The sequence below is a fragment of the Brachionichthys hirsutus genome, chromosome 3, assembly GCF_040956055.1.
Source record: "Brachionichthys hirsutus isolate HB-005 chromosome 3, CSIRO-AGI_Bhir_v1, whole genome shotgun sequence".
NCBI lineage: Eukaryota > Metazoa > Chordata > Actinopteri > Lophiiformes > Brachionichthyidae > Brachionichthys > Brachionichthys hirsutus.
Genome location: NC_090899.1, coordinates 11,020,147 through 11,043,168, shown reverse-complemented (window position 1 = coordinate 11,043,168; position 23,022 = coordinate 11,020,147). Strand labels below are relative to the sequence as shown.

Here is a 23,022-nt window from a genome sequence, read left to right as displayed (position 1 = left end):
TAATAGAATGCTTGATGCAGGAGTGTATTGCACAGAATTTCTTCACATAAGTCACTCTTTTTTTCTTCTTCTGCAGACAAGGAAATCTGTGTAGCTGTAGCTAATTTGAATTTAGAAAAAAAAAAATCAGATATAATGAACTGAAAAATGCTTTCTAAAATCCAATATGTCACACGAACACGCTTTCTAATTTTGTTTGCCACTGTTGTGATTTAAAGACATTTTAAATTACCAGTTTCCTTGTTTCATTTTATGAAACAGTTGTCAAAAGGAGAAGTTACTCAAACATGATGACAGTCAATTTGTATCTTTCATCAGTTCGATGGGGAGCGCTGCAGGCTATTACTTTCAAACACACGTAACTTGAACCGCATGAATCATATTTGAGATCATTTTCATACAGATCTAATATTTTCAGATGTGCTATAAGTTTCTATGCTGCAATATGCCACATTATACAAGTGTTGCATGCTGGTGTCCATCCTACAGCCGGTCACTGTGGCGTTCCGGAGCTGATTGTAAATGGGCAGGTGATTGGAGAGAACTTTGGCTACAGAGATACGGTGGTCTATCAGTGCAATCCTGGATTCAGGCTCATTGGTTCCTCCGTGCGGATCTGCCAGCAGGACCACAGCTGGTCTGGACAACTCCCAGTTTGTATCTGTAAGTATGTTAACAGCAACTCTCACCTCCTGATTGGCTGGAAGGATGTTATGGGTGTGCTTCTGTGTTTATGTCAGAGGATGCACTTGTGCCACTTCAGGTGAGCATGCATACCCTTATTTAATTTGGGCGCCACCCATCTAATTCTGGCAAAGATTCATTAACTATCAATTTGATTTTCAGTTAATCAGCTTAATCGATGTTATACCGAACATCCACACTGACCTTAATTTTCTCCTTCAACCAGACATGAAATATTTTTTTTAACTAAATTACTTTTGCAAGATAAACAGGAGTGATTTTTGATGATTATACTTAGATCAACACATAAATGAAATACTTATTTAACTTGTAAGACGAGAGAAACATTATTATCGTAATTATTTTGAAACGTAAGGAAAAACTATCCATCCATCCATTCTCTTGTAGTCGAGACGGGCTACACCTCGGATGCATTGTGGGGCGACACAGAGACAGACAACCATTCACGCACGCACACATGCACTACGGACAATTTGTAATAATCAATTCTAAGAAAAAAATCAGTTAATAAAATTTGGAATAGCTATATTGTTTCTATCTGTAATGGTTTTGATTTCCAAAAAAGAAACCATCTATAAGAGCATACGAAGAGGGAGCTTGCCTTTCAGTCAGTGAAAAAATGAGTGAACAGTTTAGTGTCCCTCTGCTTTATGTTCCTGTCAAAAGCATTCTGGAACGGTGGGGGTTCTGACCTTAAAGGAGTGAGAGATGAGCCCATAGGTAGATTAAGATGGGTTCATTGGAAGGTCTGAGCCTCACAAGGTTATTGATCACCATTGTAAATATAAATCTCTCTCCACTGCCTGTTGATATACAGTATATGCTCATTCTTTGGGGGGGATGAAGTCATTTGTCCCACTGTCAAGTGGTGGACAGCCTCTGTCGAGTTGTTTTGTTTCATTAAAGAAAAGCCTCTGAAAATGAGACCTTGCTGTTTGCATGTAAAAGGCAGGATTTCAGTTGTAGACCTTTTGACAGAATCCTTAAATTTATCAACTTGAACCCAAATGAAAAAAAATTCCAATTGGCTGCATTTTAAAATAAATATATTGAAAGTATTTTGAGCATTGTTAGAAAAGTATGTTGTTCCTCAAAAGCTTGTTGCTGTGCCCAATGAATCCTGCCCCTTCAGTTTGAGAAGCACTGCAGTCAATAATAGATACATATCATCATAATGTGATTCTCAATCTCCTGCTCACCTATTGATGCACCAAGATGTGCTGTGTATTCTTTCCCAATCAATCATGCAGAGTCCTAATTCCCTATTTGTCCTCAATGGTTAATTACCGTATATGATAACGATATTCCTATGATGGGGGTGACTCTGTCATCACTATTGAATTCTCTTTCTTGCTCTCTCCTAACCTGTTTTGTGTCATTCTTTTGCTATCCATCACTCCTTATCTCCTTTTCTTCCCGTTAATTTCAGCTGTCACATGTGGCCACCCTGGTAGCCCTATTTATGGCCGCACCACAGGTGATGGCTTCAACTACAATGATGTGGTGCGCTTCTCGTGCAACAAAGGCTACACTCTGGAAGGACCCTCCACAGCACAATGTCAGGCCAACCGACAGTGGAGCCAGCAGCCACCAACATGCAGAGGTATAGGGTCCGGCTACAGTGATGGCAGAATGGATGAATGATTGACGGCTGGGCTGGCTCAAAGCATCAGGAAGATGCAGATGTGTCTTGACAGTTGGACATAAATGCAGCTTGGCACTGCCAGCATGTTTAGCAAAGGCTCAGACTGAAGCCTTACCTTCAGGAGGCAGACAGAAGCGAATTAAAGGCACAAATGAATCTCATTCACGTCTCATTTAGCTGATCTGTGATGATGATTTCTGAATGGAGCTCTATTTGATCCTACCTCTGTCAGGTTAGTCATCGGTGAAGCTATAGACACCAGGTTGAAAGGATCCATTGGATAAAGCTTCTTTTTTCACTTTTGTATTTAAGGTAGTCTTGAATTTTTACATTTGTTTTCACAAGAAATCAAACAGATCAATGTTGGTTGTATTTATTAAATATACCAGTTAATCAAAACTATTCTTAAAAATGGAAATCACTGTTCCTTTTGTGTTGGAAGTACGTCAGGAGTGTACTGTATCTGCATTCAGCAGGAATGGTTTAAATGCGGAGGCAGAATGGATGGAGGTAACGTTCACATATCTATTGATTGCAATGAGAAAAAGTGCTATCTGTTCTCCTTCTCAGGGTAGAGCATTGGGCAACAGCAGCTGGAGCCCCGGCTTTAGAGCAAACGCTGGGGAAAATAATGAGCTTGCAGCGGAATGTATGTGATGGGAAAAGTAAATCTGAATGTGTTTCTGCAAGTTTACAGCCAGTTTTATTACCAAGACGCTGCGAAGAGATGTTACATTTGAAGGAAAGTACATTTACTGGAAGGCTTCTTACTCTGAGTGTTAAACAGTGGCTGCATTTTAGTCATGTCCAATTTTTGCTTCTGGTTCGGCTCATTAGCGGTGAGCTCAAAATTGCCAGCAATCCTGATGTGTCTGTGTAGTGTTTGCTAATTTGCAGTCTCATTTGCACTCTCATTTGCACTCATTTGTGCTCATTCAAATCCTTCGCACAAATTTGTATTCAAAAATGTATTTAATTGTGTGGTATACCCTTAAATACTAATAATTATAAAATCTTAATTCGTGGATTGTGTCCATGTATTAAGATTTCACTGGATACGTCGGACACATCCTGAAAGCATGTTAGCCATTCAAGAAGCCATTAAATTCAAGAAATTATTTTTGAGTGATACTTTGCTTTTAATTAATAAGATACTACTAGATTGATCTAGCTATTACTAGACTTTCCAGACAGTCCATATGAAAGTATCACTCATTTGTGGCATGAATGTGATGTTTTATTTTATAATCTTACCCTCATCTGCTTTGTTAAACCACCTTGTCAGCAGTGTTGTTCTGGAGATTTCATTTTAATTTTGTTTGTGCTCTTGAGACAATAGCCTTTGGTTCCAATGTTCTAAAGGAGGATACATGAAATCCTGTTATTATTGATGTTGTTTAAATATAGCTTGGAGTCACCATGTTCATAGAATGAACACTCCATTCCACTGATAAGGTCATGTCAACAATTCTATTATTAACTCGTAAGCGAATATGTTGACAGAAAGCATTCAGGCAAATGAGACTCCAAACGAAGAAATACAGCTGCTCGTGTTCCAGTAAGAAACGTCCGATCCCCAGCGATCTGCCAGGTGGAGTCAGTCACGCAAAATGTTTGTGTTGGCCATTTAATTATTCCATGCTATATGTTGAGGTCAAATTATTGATGCAGGAAAGGAACTAAACTGTTAACTTGACACAGAAAGTATCTGAGACTCCAGTACTCCAAGACATTTCTGTTTATGCAAAGGCGATTATAGAATTAGCTATCAGATGAGCAACTGCATTGACATTCCTATCCATATAACACTAAATTATTATTTAGATATTACGACATATTGAAAGACGTATTTTGTTCAACAGTCATGTGACCATGAAGTTCAACTAACAGTTGACTTGGACTGCTGCCTGCATGTCAACATCTGACTAATTAAATGCTTCATTTTTTCTTTTCCCTCCTGTCCAGTGGTAAACTGCACAGATCCGGGCATCCCTGCTAATTCTATTCGGGAGAGTAAGATTGAGCACGGTAACTTTACTTTTGGCAGCGTGGTCTTCTATGACTGCAACCCTGGATATTACCTGTTCGGCTCGTCTGTGCTCACCTGCCAGCCGGTGGGCCACTGGGACAAACCCCTACCAGAATGCATCGGTACAGTTTATCATTGTCACTGACCTGGCAAGATTATGCATATTATTACTGCTTTTTAAGTGTTTCTGCTGTCAAACTGTCAGACTCTTCGTCATTGAAGTCAAAGTTAATTAACACACTGAAGAAGAGGCGCAAGAACATAAAGGTTTTGCTTGTATCTGTCCTCATTTGCTTCTGGAGTTTGTGACTCAGAGCATCTGTGTAATATTCATCGACCCGGCGGCTCATGGTTATGTTGCACTGTGGCTAATTGAGAAAACTGTCACAGGACCAGTTGTTCAGAATGGAGCCAATGTTCCCTCAAAACAAGTGCTCAAATTATTAAAAACAAGCATCTATGAGCTGCAGGGATTATCTGAGGTTGTAATGCTGCTCTCAAACACCTGGCCTATTGTGCACACTTCTTTATGCAGTGCCACCAATGGCAATGACTGATTTCTATTGAAATTATCTAGATCAAACCTCTATATATTCCATGCAGCCTTCTGAAGCACATGACAGAGATAATTAACTGCATTTATTGTGTAAAAAAACCCAGAATATTATAAAATAGATATGCAGTAGCATCTCAAATGTTTATTTATGGCTCCAGGCATCACTTATTTTGTGAACAAATTAGTTTCATGGATTTATGGAGACTTTTCTTGCATCGTAACATTACGTTAATTAAATGACAGCCAACATGCGTACATTAATGTCAAAGGAATAGCGGGAGCATGAAGCTGATTGGAGCTTAGTAATGTAACTCTTATAGTCAACATAGTGCGTGAGCGCAATACTTCAGGCTTTTTCTTTTGAAACTTCAGATTGAAAATTACAGTACGGTAGTTCTCACAATAGAAAACTGCATTAGCAACTTTATGAATTAATCACGTGTGTTGAAGCATCTGTCTCTAATCCATTCATATTTTTACTCATTGCCTGTCTTGCCTCCATCTCATAGAGGTGGACTGTAGCCACCCAGGTGCACCTCCCTATGGAGTGATGAGTGGAGAGAAGTTTACCTTTGGCTCTACTGTGCGCTATTCCTGTTCTGGAGACCGCCAGCTCATAGGAGACTCATCACTTACCTGTCAGCTCAATGGACACTGGAGCAGCACACTGCCCCACTGCTCAGGTACAAGAGCGAACACAAACACAGTCATGCTCTACATTCACACTAATAAGCTTAAATCTGTTGTCATTTGTGGTGATATCAAAGGCATCATATTAAGGGCTCTAAGTGGTTTGATTTGTTAAGCGCTGTTGCTTTACAGCAAAAAGGTCCCCTGTTCCGTATGGAGCTTGCATGCTGGGCCTATTAGTTAGTAAGCCCAAAACCATACAGTCCACTCTGATAGTATGAGTGAACTGGCAACTCTTATTTACCAGTGGGTGTGAATTTGAGCATTCATTCTTGTTTATCTCTGTGATGAATGTATAATATGCCCCAACTCTTGCTCCAGACGCTTGTGACCCCACGCAGGATAAGTGGTTATAAAAAAAAGAAAAAGAAAAAAATGAAAGGAGGGTGTTCACACTGTTAAACAAGCAACACGAGCAGTGCCTTTTATACTCTGCAATTTTCACAGTGGCAGCTGGTGATAAAATTTTTAAATTGCACTAGATTAGATTGGAGTAGCCTATATTGCCTCCCTTGGGGGAAATTTGTCTTCAGTATTTGAGGGAAGACCGTCAACATACTCATCACACATGAACAATCGATGTAGGATAACTCATTGTGTCCCACACAGATCAATAATATACACCAAGAATATTGCATGAATCCCTAGAGCATAATGTTGCACCAATACCAGATATTTCACACATGCCACACATAAAAACATTGCAGAGGTACCCTATATCCAACTATTACTAAATTCCCCTAGACAAAGATGTGCAAATCACTGCAATATTACATAATGTAGCACTGAGAAACTTTCAACGCCTCTCTTTTTCAGCTTACAGTTTACTTACTAGTACTTTCTGCCTGGGGGCATCAACTCATTCTTTTCAGAGATGTTTGTTGAGTCGCAGGTGGTTTTTTAGGAGGCTTTACCTGCTTTATCAAATCATGTTGTGATTCCATAATTAATGCATTATGACTGCTGTGTAAATCCATGACATAGTGGTTTTAGCACTCCATGAATCATGACCTGAGAAGATGCCTGGTCTTCACACAAACAAACTCCACATGATGAGAGCCGAGGATCTACATGAATGCCTGAGTACTTATGAAGGGATGCCTTCCTCCCCACTGAGTAAAGCTGGACTGTGATCATCAACAGAGGAGGGATCACAAATACGTTTTTAGCTTTTTGAGCAGAACATTAGGTGCTGCTCACACCATACAGGACCCTCAAGCCAGTAGGATCTGGAATGACTGCATGTTGTATTGTATAATCAACATTTTTACTCTTATTAATTAATTTGTTTGTTTGTTTGTTTTACACATTTCACATTTCCTTTTGAGACTCAGAGGAGGATTGCCTGTTCCACAGCGATGGGTTGTAGTTATCGGGACATATATTTTAACAAGCTCCTTGTGATTTGATTACATTTCTTAGATCAACTGAATTAAAGGAGGTTGCAGAATGGAGTGAAATAGTTTTCTGTATCTGCTTCTGCATAAGTATCCACTGTGTCAAGCTTAATAACAGTTTTTAGGCCTAACATTAATGCCATAAAATCTAATAAAGAATGTTACTTCCTTATGACAAGAAAAACAAATTCCAAGGTTTTTTGCATCTTTATTACCTAGAATTTAAAACAATGTTTGTATCCTTGTCAAAATGATTTGAGTATATTGCAAAGAGTGCCTCTTAATAATTGTAGTTTAGTAGATCAAGTTTAAAATAGAATGAAAGTTAAGCTGCCCAAACCTAATCAGCATAAACTCATCACTTGAAAAATGAGATAAGAAAAGCAAACATAACTGTTTCCAAGTATTTAAATTGTTAAAGAGCAAGTGCTGTTTAGAGAGCAAATCCCTATGCAGGCATTTGTATAGCAGAATAAGAGTTCTGGGTCAGTGAGCAGATTATTTAATCATTACTAATGACACTGTGACTTACCAGGCTAAAGAGAATAGATGCTCTGAGGTGAGCTACTGCAGAAAATACTAATTTGTATATGAAATCAGCTGCATATAGTGGAGTGAAGATTTATTTGAAGGTCATCTCTGCATCACTAAGATGAAGTAAGAATCTCAGCAGTGAATATATGTTAGGACGATAGATGAAATACTAATGGCAACGCAGCTGTGGCTCAGTTGTTGCTTATAGAACTAAAATGAATGCAGCCCATATAGTTTTAAATTGGTGACAGTCTACATTTTAGCACCTAGTTTTCACAGGCGCATTAGTGTGATAGAAGTGATTGGTACTGCAGTATTAGCAGAATAAATGAGCCATCTGGAAAGTGATAATTTATCTTTAAATGTTTATGTCTCTTTAAATAAAATAATCCTTCTTCCATCATGTTCCATAACTTTTGTCTAAGCTTCTTCTTTAAAGATGCTTCTGCAAAAATATGGCTGCATGGTCCATAACCAGCCTTATCTGAAAACTGCACATTTTAATTCATCACCAATAGCAATAACATCATTTGGGCTACAAATTATTCAGAAGTCAAGCTCATTGTCAGCAACAGTGTTCATGCATGCATCTATCCTTCCTCTCATCGGCCCTTCTTTTTTTTAATTAGTATAAGAAGGCTTAAAACTGCTTCCCATGCTATTCCTCTCATGTCCTCTTCTTTTGCATGACGGAGATGAAGGCCTTGTTACTTCCTCACAAAGCGAGCCTGGTGAATGGACATTACCTCAAATTCCAACCAAATTCACCACCGTCCCAATTAGCGAGGTTATAGCTGTCACAGTGCGTAGCCAACCGAGCCACTTCACCTAACCGAGGGAGACTAATGAAGCGCCGATAGCTGCTGCGAAACATGCAAGCACACGTGCTCACACACAGCCAATAAACACTTCTGCATGCTAAATATGCACTTGCAAAGACAAGTGTGCTCAACTACATGTGCGCTTGCATGCAAGTGCGTGAGTGTAGATACATACACTCATGCACAAATGTACTTTGCCAATCACAGTTGCACACCCCCCCCTCAGCTGTGAGCCCTTGACCTGACAAATCATATGTGAGCAGTGGGATGTGTATAGAAATTATGAGCTGTGTATTTGTATAGGAAGGCTTTGTAAGCAAGTAGAGTATTGCTGCAGCTGTTTGCTGCTTTATAGAGAGAGAGCGGCAGCCAACACGGAGCATGTCCCACAGTGTGTGTGCACAGCTCACAGAACAGGATTTCAAAGCCAATAAATCTATCCATCTCGCAAAAGTCATCTTATTCAAGACATTTGTATCTTTTCTGTCCACCTTTGGTTGAACTTCTGTAAGAGAATAGGAGCTATTTAGCTTTTTGTTTTGCATTTTTTAAAGCATAATTCAAGTTTTCTGTTCAGTTGTTCCCAGTTAACTCAAATCATCCCACCCTCGAGACTTTGTCTTGCTGTGTTGTTCAACATAAAAAGTTCTGCACTCGTGGCACAGCTCTGACTCTGAATGGAGCCGTCATCTCCTTTGTTTCCTATGGCATCAATAGCAAACATGTCATATTTATTTCTCACCTACTAGAGACATCCCTAATGGCAACATAAGAAAATAATTAAGAAGACATGCAGCATCTTGTTATGAGTTATTTCATAGATGTGCAAGACAGGTGGCATTAGATAGTGAAAAGGCTCAATGATCCTTAAGAGGAAAAAAGACAAGGGAAATAATTCAGCATCATGAAAATACATTTGGCTTTAGAGGTCAAACTGTATTCATCATTTCCCCTAACCACAGCTGGTTGCCTTTTAATGCTGTCCTTGCTGTTTTATAGAAGAAAAGCTCCCGGTGTCAAAGCAGTGAAAGCCATCGGCCCTCCAGTTTACTGGCGTGGTGACAACTGCTCATTGGTGCATTGCCTGTTTTATAGCTTCTTCCTAGAGGACTTAAATGATGTACAGTTTGAGTCCAAGTCCTTTCTGTAGTGTCTCTCTGCTTGACAGACAGGAACACTGTGTTGTAGTTCATTGCCATACCAAATTAAAAGGACCCGTCTGTGAACACGCACCGGGTGACGGTTGATGCGGATGGCATTTCTACTTTCTTGTTTCACTGCCCCTCGTCCCCTTATCTTCCGTTGCAGGTGACTCAGCGGACGCCTGTGGGGATCCTGGTACACCTGCTCATGCCAGCAGGGAGGCAGGGAATTTCAAAGTGCGAAGCAAAGTGCGCTTCACCTGCGCAGTGGGACATACGCTGTACGGATCGGCGGAGAGGATCTGCTTCCCCAATGGGACCTGGTCGGGCAGACAGCCCTTCTGCAAATGTGAGAATAAGTTTTTTAATGCATTTGCAATGACTGAAGAGGAATATTGTATCGCAGGAGTTAGCCTTGTCAGCTTGAGATTTGTGTGCTGATTCATTGGGGAAAAATGTAAACAGAAAACAAAAAAAATGGATGGATGGATGGACACAAAACTGGATTAGTTCAGTAGTAAATCAGAGAGCACTGATCAAATAAAGAAAGGTTATCATGACACGTTTGCAGCTATACAGTACACACACACACATACATACACACACATATTGCTATTCAGAATAAGAATAATTGTATTAATCTATCTCTGTAAATTTTACAGATATGTGACATTTGCATCTAAATGTTTCCACACAGTTTACAACACAATTGTGATACAATCTGATCTTAGCTGTAAGAATGTTATTATTTATTAAATAACTTTTCCATGAGCCTTATAATCCAGATCGGGAATATTACAACAGATCAGTCTTTGGTGTGTGATAGACCTCTCTAAGTACTTAAAGGGAAAATAAATCAAATTTGTTCCCATTCCCCATTGGTAAAGAATCGTTTTCATGTATTTCATATCCAGATTATGTTCTACCAAATTCTAACAGATTTTTCCCTGCATTCCGGAATCTTCCTAAAATATAGATTTTTTTAAACATTAGTTTTTGAACAATTTTTGTGAACGTGAGGGGGAATCGAGTTCAGGGCCACCGCCCTGTAGCCACGCTACCTCTGTAAAATGTTGAATCAAAATCCTTCCTAAATTTATGATAATATCCTGCTAACAGATCTCTGTGATTATAAAACGAGCTTTCGTTCAACATTTGATAAAATAACACACACACACACATGCACACGCACACAAACCCAGATGGTTAAATATCTTTTTGCTGCAGTCTTGTGTTTTCTGCCAACACACGATGCTGTGACTTGCTTCCGGATCTCAACCAAAATTAATTCCAGCCACCTCAAGCCAAGTTCTTTTAGGAGTGTGATAAATTAATCATTGTGGATTTTGAAGATATTAGTTTGCAGAACATCAGCAACACATATTGCATAAATAAGCCCTGGGGGGTGGTCAAACATATCAAGGCGAATGTTTGACAGGTCTTGCTGTCCTCAGTTTGAACATTTCTTGGTATATCTGCCTTTCTTTCATTCATATTCTCCTTTCTCATTTCACTCTCGTTTTAGCCCTCCATCTCCCTGCACTCTTGATTTAACGATTGTTATATCCATACACTTTTTTGTGCATGTAGTGTAGTAATGTGGCCGTGTTTGAACCTGCTGCATTTTGGTATAAGCCTGAGTGAAGCGTTTGCACCTTGATGAGCTTGCGTTCGTATGCGCAGGTGGTAATTGAGAAATCCCTACCGCGCCCACGTCTATCTTCCGCAAGAATCACTGTTTCAAATTTTCCAGGCGATTAGGTGATTGAGAGAGGAAATCAATTTCATAATTAGACATGATTTGGAGCAGAAGAAAAACACGTGAAACAAACTGTCCTTTTTCTTGACAGACAGTGGTTTATTTTACACCCTGGGTATAGCTGATTAGTGGCATTTTCTTTACTTTAAATATTTCCTCTCATTTAAAAAAAATAATTACTTATCACTTCCAAAAGTGAAGATTTTTACAACAGAAATATATAATTTCTTTCGAATTGAGATGTACAGTCTATTGTTTTGAAAGAACATGCGGTGTTCATTTGTGTTTGTAATCATGGCACTTCCTCCAGTCACTTGGAAAACTATTTAAAAGCATGCATTTATTTCTTATTTTGTTTTTAAAACCTAGTTGCTAAACATTCTGTTGTTAGACCGAACCTTGAGTTCTTGAGCTTCCTCGTGTTGCTCTGTGCACTGTGGGACCTGACATTACACAAACAACACTTTATTTACTGATGACTCATCAATAGTGAGTTGGGGATTTGTGTACCACTCCACCAGCTCTCCTCATTAGATCCTCATAATAATGCAGTGACCCTTGGGTGTTGGCCCAACACACAAGATGAGGATCTCTGAGACAAGCCAATGATTTCTATCTGCCCTTTCCAGACTGTTCCACCTGAGTGCTAATTAATCATAGTCAAGAAGCTACAATTAATCATCTGGTCAACTGGAAAGCAGTGGTTATTTCTTAAATAAATATTCACATATTGGGCGGGGGGGGGGGGGGGGCTCTCAGCCCTCATGCTGTGAATCACTGACATGGAAAATAGGAAATCCATTCCTACGTTTCACCTCTGGTCTTCACTCCTCTTTTCTTCACTGTTTTCCAGCTGTGCAGTGTAGTAATCCAGCTACACCTGTTCATGGCCGTATTTCCCGCACGGATGGCACAACGTTCTCCCACTCCATCGTGTATTCCTGTATGGAGGGCTATTTCCTCACCGGCTCGCCAACACGCCAGTGTTTGGCAAATGGCACGTGGTCTGGCATGGCTCCAAACTGCACAAGTAAGTTTCCTATACGAACAGAACATAAGGGAGTCATTTGAACATGTTTCTTTCAGAATAATCTTGTAGAGCCATGTATGTCAGGCATGATCCAAAGACCTGCACAGCACAAAGGTAGACAAGAGTGCAATCCCGTGTTTCTTGGTTGTTTGTGTCTGGCTGTGTTATATTTAAACTAGCTTCAACATTTGTTATGGTCACTTTCAGAAATAGAACAGAAAAACAAATAAAAGTAAAACATAGAAGACACAGCACTCCCATGGATATGCTGTGGGTTGTGGGTTAGGGTTATGCTGCTAGTAGAGTTTCTGAACAGATGAACGCAGCTGGGTTTGTCAATCACAATATATGTTTCATTGATAGCACAGCAGAAAGAATCAGCCCCTGACTGAAATCATTTTTGCTCCCTTTCTTCTCCAAAAAAGCATGCTCTGAGTGATCCAAAGTGTTGCTAAAAGTTACTGAAGTTCAACATTTCAAATAGCACATTAATCTCTCTGAGCCCCTCTGCATGCAAAGCATTTAAACATATTATTTTATTGTCTGGGTCTGGATGGAGGAAATGAGCCTACCATTAATTAAAAAGCATGCCAATCTATATTCAATTTGCAACAGGAAGACTATGAAACAAAAGATCATTCTCCTCCCTGAGAACCCCGCAACCCCCCACATCTTTCTTTTTTGTTACTAAATCACAAGAAAAAAAGATAAATGGTATGAGCAGAATTTTCCATTTTGGAGTGAAATGAGTCTCTGGAGGGATATACAAAGGCAGGAAGAAGAAATATTAGAAATTAGATGGAATAATGATCGAACATGCAGAAGGCGGGATATCTCTGTCGCCTTTTCTCCTGACTTAAACCTCATCACCAAAGTTATTGTCATTATCCTCCTATATGTCATCACTTCACGTTAGATTTTAGTGGCCAGTTCAGGGACATCAACACTTTAAATGCCAAGATGGGCTCAGTGTGCCTTCATTAAGAAGACAGTCATTTTCACGGTTCATGGGTAATCGATCATGTGGGTTACCAGATCAAAGTCACACAATGTTCTCAAGGGAAAAGCGGCAATAAAAGAAATGATTTACTTAAAAAAAAAAAACATAATATGCTGATGAATCAGATGTTGGTTGTTTGTTTCAACATCATATTATGTTCCATATTTACTTGTATTAGGTAAATGACAGATGCTTTTTAGGTGGAAAGGCAGAATCTAAATTTCTAAGCATTAATCAACATGCACACTATTCGGGGTGCCTGTCGGTGGGTTCCACAAATCACAAGGTTGGTGAATTGATCCTTGCCTCTATTCATTTTCATGTTAGCCTGGAGGATTACAACGTGCTCCCAGGCTACCTGAAATATGCTATTTGCCATGTCAAGTTCTGGGTCTACACAGGTTTCTCCTATTTTTAGACAAAGAACACTTGTTAATATTGTCTCAAATAGATCCTGGTCAAAACATGTTTGACTGTGTTGCTACTGTGGAGGGCATTTGATGGCAGTCTCTACTGTATATCCTGATACCACAGATGCTGCTCCCAGTGCTGCCCAGGCCATTAAGATAACCAAAGGTCATATATATAGTATCTCTGAGCATGTGCTTCCAGAAATATCTATCTCGTGTGGCTTTTGATAGCGACCAGGAGACAACAAAACAGGCTTTTGTACATCTGGCAGAAGCAAGAATTACATTTCAGATCAGGGGCTTTTACAAAACTATTAGTCAAAGGACAATAGCCTGCATTGTTTTATAAACAGAATATCAAATATCAAGTAAGATGCGTTTTGTATTCTGAGAACTTCAGAATACTTTCCGCTGTGGTGGCATCCTAACCAGATTCTGCCACCAAAACTTTCTCCCTGCAATGCAGAACAGCAGTGGCTCCGAGGTCCCTTGGATACCTGAGCTTTTCACTCAAATTCCAAGGCTGAGCCTCATTACCTGACAGAGGAAGCTCATTTCTGTTGCTTGAAAATGCAGTCTTATTCTGTCAGTGTGTCGTGAATGAGACACAAAGATGAATGCTTCTTTCTTGCGTGTCTGAATGACTGTAGCAAATGACTTTGTTAGATAAGACCATAGAAATGCATTGTTCTGTAAGCACATACAGTACTGTGCATATCTGTATCACCCATCAAACATCAGGTTTTCTCAGTTCATTTAATCTCTTATAGAATACTGTCTGGCTTATCATCATTGTAGTTTTGAGCTGAATTTTAAAATAGATATATCGAATATCTATATAGCCATCATTTGATCCAATACAAAACCTTGTGTGATTGGGAAGGGATTCAAAGTTAGTCAATGATGAATATGTGTTTGAGCCCTTGGCATCAACTGGTAATAAATAGATAAGAACCAATATACGGGACTGGGCATCAAACCTGACTTCTTACATTAAGGTGAACAAGTCAGGAAAGTCTTCCATAATAAGTAAGCACAGATTAGGCCTATAAGATAAACAAAGTTTATCAAAAGGCAATCAGATAGATGCTTGCAACGTAGCTATTCACCAGAGACAGCACTAGGTTAAGACCTGACAATGTATTGGGCCAACACAGAGCCATCTGTTCAGAAGCTGTTCTTTGAGAAGAAGCCAAGGATGGGCATACGTTCAAAAGACAGATTAAAATGATTTGGGAAAGAAAGCTTCTCACTCTTAATGGTACTTTTATTGGATTCACGCTTTCATTTGAAAAAGACTGTATATAAATATAAATAAATATAAATATGAAGGGAATGCATCTCACTAAAGTACGTAGTCACTTATAGTCAATGATGTCTGATACAAGTTGCTTCTGTTTGACCACCAATCACAGTGATCACCTGTCGTGACCCTGGCATTCCAGCGAATGGACTTAGAATTGGTGATGACATCACAGTGGGCCAGAATGTGACGTTCATGTGCCAGCCAGGATATGATATGACGGGAGGGGACAACACTGTCACAAGGACCTGTACCAACAATGGCACCTGGAGTGGCACCATGCCAGCATGCCAAGGTAAGTACCATCCATTATTGCTGACACCGCATCGCACACGTGCCACAGAAGACCGTCAACCTTGATAACCATCAGACTGTGCTATAACAACCTTGGCATGCAAGAGCATTGTCACACAATATAAAGCACATGCTTACATGCTGAGATCAAACAGGATTAGCAAGGCAAGGTGACACAGAGCTTTCTATGTGGTCTGGTAGTGTCATATTCAATGTGATAGATCATACCCGAAGTGCTAATGAGTGCACACACACCCACACACACACACATATTTGTGTCCAAGTCTGAGTATAAACACCCAATCCTGTTTTTTATGTGCTTTACTTAATCATGTTCAGGGCTTAGGAATATCCAGATAATAGATGATTACTTAACTGGGTTTAAAAATATATATATATATAAATAAAACATTTTAGAGGCCTTGATCTAGGACACAGTCATTTGTTCCACAACTTCATCTGCAGTTGCACCTGTGGTGGCATAAAGCCAAGGCTAAAATTTGCTTTGACACTCGTGATGGATGGCAAACAAGTCTTCTTCATCACAGTAATGTTCCCTCTAATTGTACTTCAAGTTAACTCGGTTAATCACTGCTGCTTCTCTCTGGGGGATTCTGCTCACTCAGTGCTCTTGGTTAACATCAAAGTTAGAAAATCCACCAAGAGGACCAGTTGTTGCGCACCCAGCAGCGCTTCATCAGTCTATGATTTATGACGCTCCGGTGAAGGCACAGATTAGCATGTCTGCCACTGGCACCCAGAAGTACGCACTGCAGGGAGATTAGCCTGTGCAGCAAACAGTTCAGAAGTGCACTAGGAGAGTGAGGAGTCTCACAAAGTGAACGTAGTGAATCTCCGTCACAGCAAGTAAGCTGGCCTTGTGTGTTCCCCTTGAGGAACGAGAGACGAGAGACATTTACTATAAATGCAAACAACAGTCTGAAACGAGCACTGCTAAATGACAGGGAGACAAAGACTCACACACAGATGCATATTCCTCAAATGGAATAAGAACAAGGGAATGTAAAACCATGAAGCCTGTTGGAGGTTTTATTTATATATAATTGGCCACTTCTGTGGCTGCATATCCTCATCACGCTCCTTTGGACCTTGATTTGAAATTTGCAACATCCAAACTGACAATGATTTGTAATATTTCATGGGTTTCTTTCATTATTAATGGGCCCTGTTGTGCGGTATGTTGAAGCTGCTGGACATACCAATGGCTCTACAATAGTTAGCCTTAGGCAGTGGAGAGAGACGGGAATCTCTTAACCTCCAAGCTCTAATCCTTGACAGATACTGCAGCATCTCAAGAATGGCCTGAATGCGTCTGTGCTTGGTGGAGGACGTGTGGAGAGCAGCGAAATCAGAGATCTTAGCCGTAATAATGTCCCGCACACACGTGCACATAAAATCATATTGGGGCGTTGTGTGTCTCTCAAGCATCGCTGCACACACAGACCCAGATGTTTGCATACCCTCAGCTCATAATGACCTGCATGCATTCGTTAGTGAGCCATAGGGGACTGGTAAAAAGAGCTAAGCAAAGGGAGATCTAATTTTATGTGGCGACAAAGAGGTTTCACTCACTTTGCTGAATCTGTGCAGATTTTTGCGTTTAATCTGTGTGCATCAGTAGTTGCCGTGTTACATGTGATGACACATCCTAAGCCTCACCCAACAAGAATTCAGTGTGAATCTCAGGTTTGGCGTGTTCAGCTAAGAGTCACTAATGCTGCATAGAACTACTTAGGAAAATGGGGACACTCTCCACTTCTTATTCAGTTCTGCCTCCTCTCCGGGGCTTTATTTTCATTTATTTACAGTAGATTCTGATGCAGTGCTTCTGGGATTAGTCGACAGACTACAATAATCAGCGTAATTTGCCTCCATGCACACTTGCACTTGCATGTTCTCCCTCCATCTGTCTTTTACTCTTCCTCCCTTTCTTTGTTTCACACAGGTACACTATAGAGAGACACATACACACTCAAACATACTTACATTTTAGCAAGGTATGTCGGAATGCAGTGTTTTTCTTTTTCAAGGGCTCCCAAGCAGCAGCATTGAAATCCCAAACTAAAGGCAATCTTTACTAATGCATTAACACCAAAGAGCAACTATCTCAATTGAACTTGTTCCTGCTTGAGAGCTGGAGAAACAAAATTAAATTATCAAACAAAACATTTAAAAAACAGATTGCAGCAACATCCGTATGGTTTTGCCTTTGACTTCTATTCAGCATGGCCCAAATATCATTCTAAATATAGCATACATCTAAAACGTATACTGTTTTCCACGGCAAAATGTCCAGATGGAAATCCTTTTGGATATGCTGCCAACAAGAACAAAAGATGGTTCCACCTTGAAAAGAAACCCCCACTGTGGGTTGCTCCACATTTACTGTAGCCTCATTTTTAAAAAGGGAATTGAACTAAACTTCACAGGGCATGAAATGTGTCCATCAAGTGCTAATAATGTAGTTATGCTTTCAGAATTAGAGAACTATTCAACTATGCATCACATATAAACCTAATCCTAGTCATAACCCTGGCTTTTAAATTCCAGAAGAATGCTTTCTCCTATAGTTTATGTAAATAATATAATGGGTCACATGTCGACCAATATTCTGAATAACAATCAACATCAGGATGAGAAAAGTCCTAAATTTGAGTGAAGCTGCTTTAAAAGTGCTAAAACAAGGACATATACCACAGGAGTTCAAGTGGGTCCGTAAATCTAAAGGAAAGGAAACGATCATAGTATTTCCTATATTTATTACTTCACAGACATCGATACCGGCCATTCCGCACGAGGAGACATTGCAAAACAGGCAAGCAAAATGAGAGTCAACTCAATGGGATGATGCAAATACATTTTGCCAAACACACGGATGCTGCAAAGGATAAGCAGGAGCAGGAAGTTAAGACGGCAGAAACGTAATTTGCACTCTTGATCACAAAATTAAATCTGCCTCTGGAATGTGCCGACACATTCTCAGCAGTGTTCAATGATATTTTTGCAGACTCTAGAATTGCTCCAAGTTCAGAGTGGCAGGAATAAGACAGGAATTATCAAGAATATTGGTTCCAATACATTTATCTTAATTTATTCCATCATTGTGAAGCGGCGATGATATTGAATAAGCTTTTCTATCTTGAAATACTCTAAATGGCTGAAAGAATCAGCTTTTCCTTGATTAGTGGTAAACAGGTCTGCACACACCCTCATTGTGGAAAACATACAAAGAAATGCATATGATGCAGCTTTCAAGTTAATGACGATCGATCTGGTTATCAACGACGGAAACAGAGCTGTTGTACGTAAGCATCAATGAATCGATGGTGAGACGCTAGCGTGAAGAACTGAAAGTGGTATTAAGAGCGACAAAAGAGAGACTGAGTTCTTGTGACAAACTCATTTTTAGGGTGTTCAATTTTGACACTGAAGAAGACGACTTTATTGGTTTCACAGGAGGAAGATGAAGATAGTGACCATTGACTCTTCTGGTAGGCTATTCGTTTTGCCGTGTTAGAGGCACCGTTCAGAAAAAAAAATATTTATTTAATTAAAAGTTGTTGTTTTTTATCTGTTTGCATAAATATCTCATGTTACAACATGAACACCTGCGGCTTATAAATAGGTGCATCTTATATATGTACAAAATCTTTTTTCTTTTTACATTTAGTGGGTGCGTCTTATAATCAGGTGCGCTTAATAGTCTGGAAAAAAACTGTAAATTCAAACCTGATCAGTACTCTTGTGCTTCAGGAATTGCCTCTTTGTTTTATTACCGTGGCTCTCAATGCAAAACTAAAAGGCTTAAGAATTACAATTTATTGACGCTAACATGTCATGTGTTTGAACACTACTAGTCCCTGCTACTTCCATCAACACCTCATTTTACTACAGTAATTTGAAATCCAAAAACCCAGGAAATATTCTTATCCCTGCAAATCCATATAAATCTTAGTAATGGCCTATTTTTTCTCTTTGAGTTCTTGCCAATAGCTTTGAGTTCAGTTGTCTCAGAAGGAAGAAAGCTTAATTCTTTTGCAGAAGAATGTTCTGATCCTTCATTCTTGTATCAAAATATTCTCCTTGCCATGAGGTTTTCTGGCTTTAATAAATTTTAAGTTTTGTCTTTGACACGTCTCATTTCTCAAACAATCACATATTGCTCTCACGGCTAAGGAATCTCTGATTTTCTCTCATCTCATTTTTAATCAATTGTAGTCTGAAAAAATGTCCCTCTAAATGTGTCTTTTATGATTTCTCCACAGTGGTGATGTGTCCTACTCCCCCACCCGTACCTAATGGTCTCCTGGAGGGCTCTGTCTTGGAGTGGGGAACAAGTATAAGTTACAGCTGCCTACATGGTTATGAACTGACATTCCCTGCTGTGCTCACCTGCACAGGGACTGGCTCATGGAGCGGAGACCTGCCTCAGTGCTTACGTGAGTCATGGTTTATTTATTTCAGCATAATTACAGTGATAATTATAGAGGTCTCTAGAGGACATTTCTTTATGCTGAGACTCCAATTGTGCCGGTGACATTTCTGTCACCACCTTAAAATGGTTGTTTCCCAATTGGGTTGAATTTGGTATTTTCTCTTAACATTATTAAGCACGTAAAATATTTGACTCAATAAAATATGCATCTTGTTATTGCACAAAACTAATGTTAAATCGTTTTGAAGTTAAAAAATGACAAATTACCGTTGCCTTATGCATTTGACTGTGAAATTACCGTGGTTCCATTACACATGGAATTTGTGGAAAATATCACTCCTTAATTAAAGGTCAGACCAAGTCATAAATGTGTTTTAGGAAGATGTGAATTAGCACATTATCAAATGGGCCATCATCATGGAGTGTTCCTTTGTGTCTCATATTTATATTTTCTTATTCTCAGAAGAAACTCCTCCTGCCACTCCGCTGATTACATCTTTGGAGGTTAACTCAAATTAATGAAATTAATGAAAATAATTAATAAGCCATGGAACTTAATATCAGGGTCTAAAAGGGAAAAGAAAATGGAACAAGACAATCTTTCAGATATGTGAAACAACAATTTTTAACATTGCTCTAACTGAAAACATCAAGGTTTTCTTAATTGTTTAACCCACCCTCAGAATTTACTGAAAATGTTACTGCGCAAAGCTGGGCATTAGAAAGATATTGCATCCTGCCAGCTATTTAATGATCATCCGTACATTAAATGTATCCCCAATATACATTTTGATTGAATGAAAAGTGAATCAATGTCTAGCCAAGAGGCAAAGCTACAATATTGATGATGAAGATGACAGTCTGAGTGGTCCCTCAAGTGGCTTGGTGATGCTGTCTCACTAAATGAAGTCACTCTCAGAATAATCATTGCAAGCATGATAATACCTCCTCAGATGAAAGACTGCTCGTTGCATCATTAATAAATCAGAATCGTTCGCAGCTTTTATTTTGGGTTAGTCCAAACCTAGCAGAACAAAATCAAATGCAAAAAAAAGAAATAAAAATCATGCACCCCACTAAAAGGTTGGGAAAGACAGACCCCCTGAGCCTCTTTAAGAAGAACTTCATTCACTGTTTTTGTAATTGATGCTAATCGCAGAATGTGGTGCTTGTGGCCATATTCATTCAGTCAGGCAGCCTGGTCGCACATGGGTGCGTAGCATTTTAGACACAGCTGACAGACTGCTAGTGGTTGTGACTGTGTGTCTGGAGGCACAGCCATGCAACCATTCTCTTTTCTAAATGGCCACGTGGCAGGCGGTTATTGCTGCTCGTGTGAGTCAGTGTGCACACTGTTGTCTGATTTATATCCTGCTTAACTTTAAAGGATTGTGTTTGTCTGTTGTGACCAGATATGTGCTTTAGTGCTACTCGGTGACCAACTGTGTGTTATCGAGGTGCACTGCTGTATCTCTGGTCCCGTCCCGTTCTATTATAATGGGCAGAAAATGTCACCTGCAAACCAAATGGATAAGGTTCCACTTGGTAAATGTACCATGTCTTCTGACTGTCTGCTGCAATTATGATGAGCAGTATCATTCCTCAACACACAACAATCATTTTTCCACATCAGCACCCCGCAAAAGAACCTGCAGCGGCTATGTGAGGGGGGAACCCTCTGTGTACCGTGACGTGAGACGATTATGTGTCCTGGCAGTTCTTACTGATCTACTAATTACAGTTATTAGCTAAGCTGCCGGTACATGAAGGTTCCAATGTGCAAAGTAGTCACAAATAGGCCCGTAGACAGAAGAACATGGGGTTTAATTAACAACTAGGTTCTGTGATAAACTTCCCTCTGCTAAACATATTGTTAACACTAGCCTGTGATGAATCACTGAGTTTTACCAAGGCACATTAATTAGCCTGGAACATAGAACAATGGAGAAGAAAGTGCTGATCACATGTTCTGTCGAAAAGGCTATTATCTAAGCATTAAACTGTGAGCACACACTCTATTGCAGTTTTAGTTGCAAGTTCTGGTAAACTATTGAGCCATTATTAAGAGATTTGGATGAATCGTCATAATGTGGTCACGGGACCATTGCTGTGTGCTCTTCATTACTTATAAACACATACATTTATTGTGGAGCAGCATCTGTTCCTTTAACGCAATAATGAAGAGATACAATATACTCTGAGATATACTCCTGCCTTCTTTGCTTTTTTTCAGGCATATGTTCCACATTCTGCACAATTCCATATGCAGTCTGCATTCTTTATTATATTCACAATTTACACAGAATGCTAACATATTTTTTTTACTGAATCAGAGTCAAATTAGACATTTTCCAGAGTTTAAAATTATTATTGGAACTCAGTGACTGTGTTTTTGGGATGGAATTCAGCTCAGATCATATTTGCTGCAAAACAAACATATCTGTGTATTCCTTAAAATCTGAGCTTTTACAAGTATTTGTCGGCAAACAAGATTAAGATTCACACTCGTGTTCCTCATCACAGCACAGGCCACCATAAGCAGTAAAATTCATTGTGTGTGAATTCAGGTTCGTGTGTCTGCAGGGATGAAACTGTGATCCCAACTTTGAATCTGGTCTCTGCATACTGATTACTTCAAAGCATTGATAATTCATCAAGGAAACCGAGACGCTGTGTGAGAGAGAGCGAGAGAGAGAGAGAGCAATTTCAACTAGTTTCTTCCACTCTCTCTCTCTCGCCCACTCCCACACATACACACAGCACAAAGATTCACGTTCAATATGCTGAGCTTGGTTTAGCCCAAGGGTGCTTTCTCTTATATGTCCATAAAGCAGTACATTATTTCTCTGCAGCTTGAAACTTTGACTGATGTTCATGACACCTGTTGTTTGGCCTATGTTGTCAGCTCTGACAAAATACCATCCTCGTGAATATTAAATGTTGTAACCTCCACCAACGAGGTTACGATTTCCTGCGTCTCATGTTGTCGGTTCGTTCATCCTATTGGAGAAAGAATCAAGTTATTTCTACAAAACTTGGGCAATGAGCCAAATTGTACAGATCTAGATCCAATAACTTTTTGTAACTATTAACTTTTCTAGATGCATCATTTTCCAATGTGTTCCCTAAATTAATTGGCAGGAACAGCTGAAATGATTCCCATAAAATTTTGTAGATGGGTGGAAAATAGATCAGGTAATAATTCATAAAAATGCTGATGTTGATTGAGTCGGAGGATTGGATTGTAAAAT

The 23,022-nt window shown here is 39.5% G+C and overlaps 1 protein-coding gene across 1 annotated transcript in view; it reads left to right on the top strand.

Annotated features, from left to right (window-relative positions):
- The window catches only part of LOC137912760 (CUB and sushi domain-containing protein 3-like), a 179,198-nt gene that overhangs the window by 141,078 nt on the left and 15,098 nt on the right, over positions 1-23,022 (top strand). The window contains exons 53-60 of the mRNA XM_068756901.1: positions 490-663; positions 2,135-2,308; positions 4,316-4,501; positions 5,445-5,618; positions 9,686-9,868; positions 12,132-12,308; positions 15,134-15,316; positions 19,602-19,775. Coding sequence (XP_068613002.1) covers positions 490-663; positions 2,135-2,308; positions 4,316-4,501; positions 5,445-5,618; positions 9,686-9,868; positions 12,132-12,308; positions 15,134-15,316; positions 19,602-19,775 — 1,425 coding nt within the window. The remainder of the gene's footprint in view (positions 1-489; positions 664-2,134; positions 2,309-4,315; positions 4,502-5,444; positions 5,619-9,685; positions 9,869-12,131; positions 12,309-15,133; positions 15,317-19,601; positions 19,776-23,022) is intronic.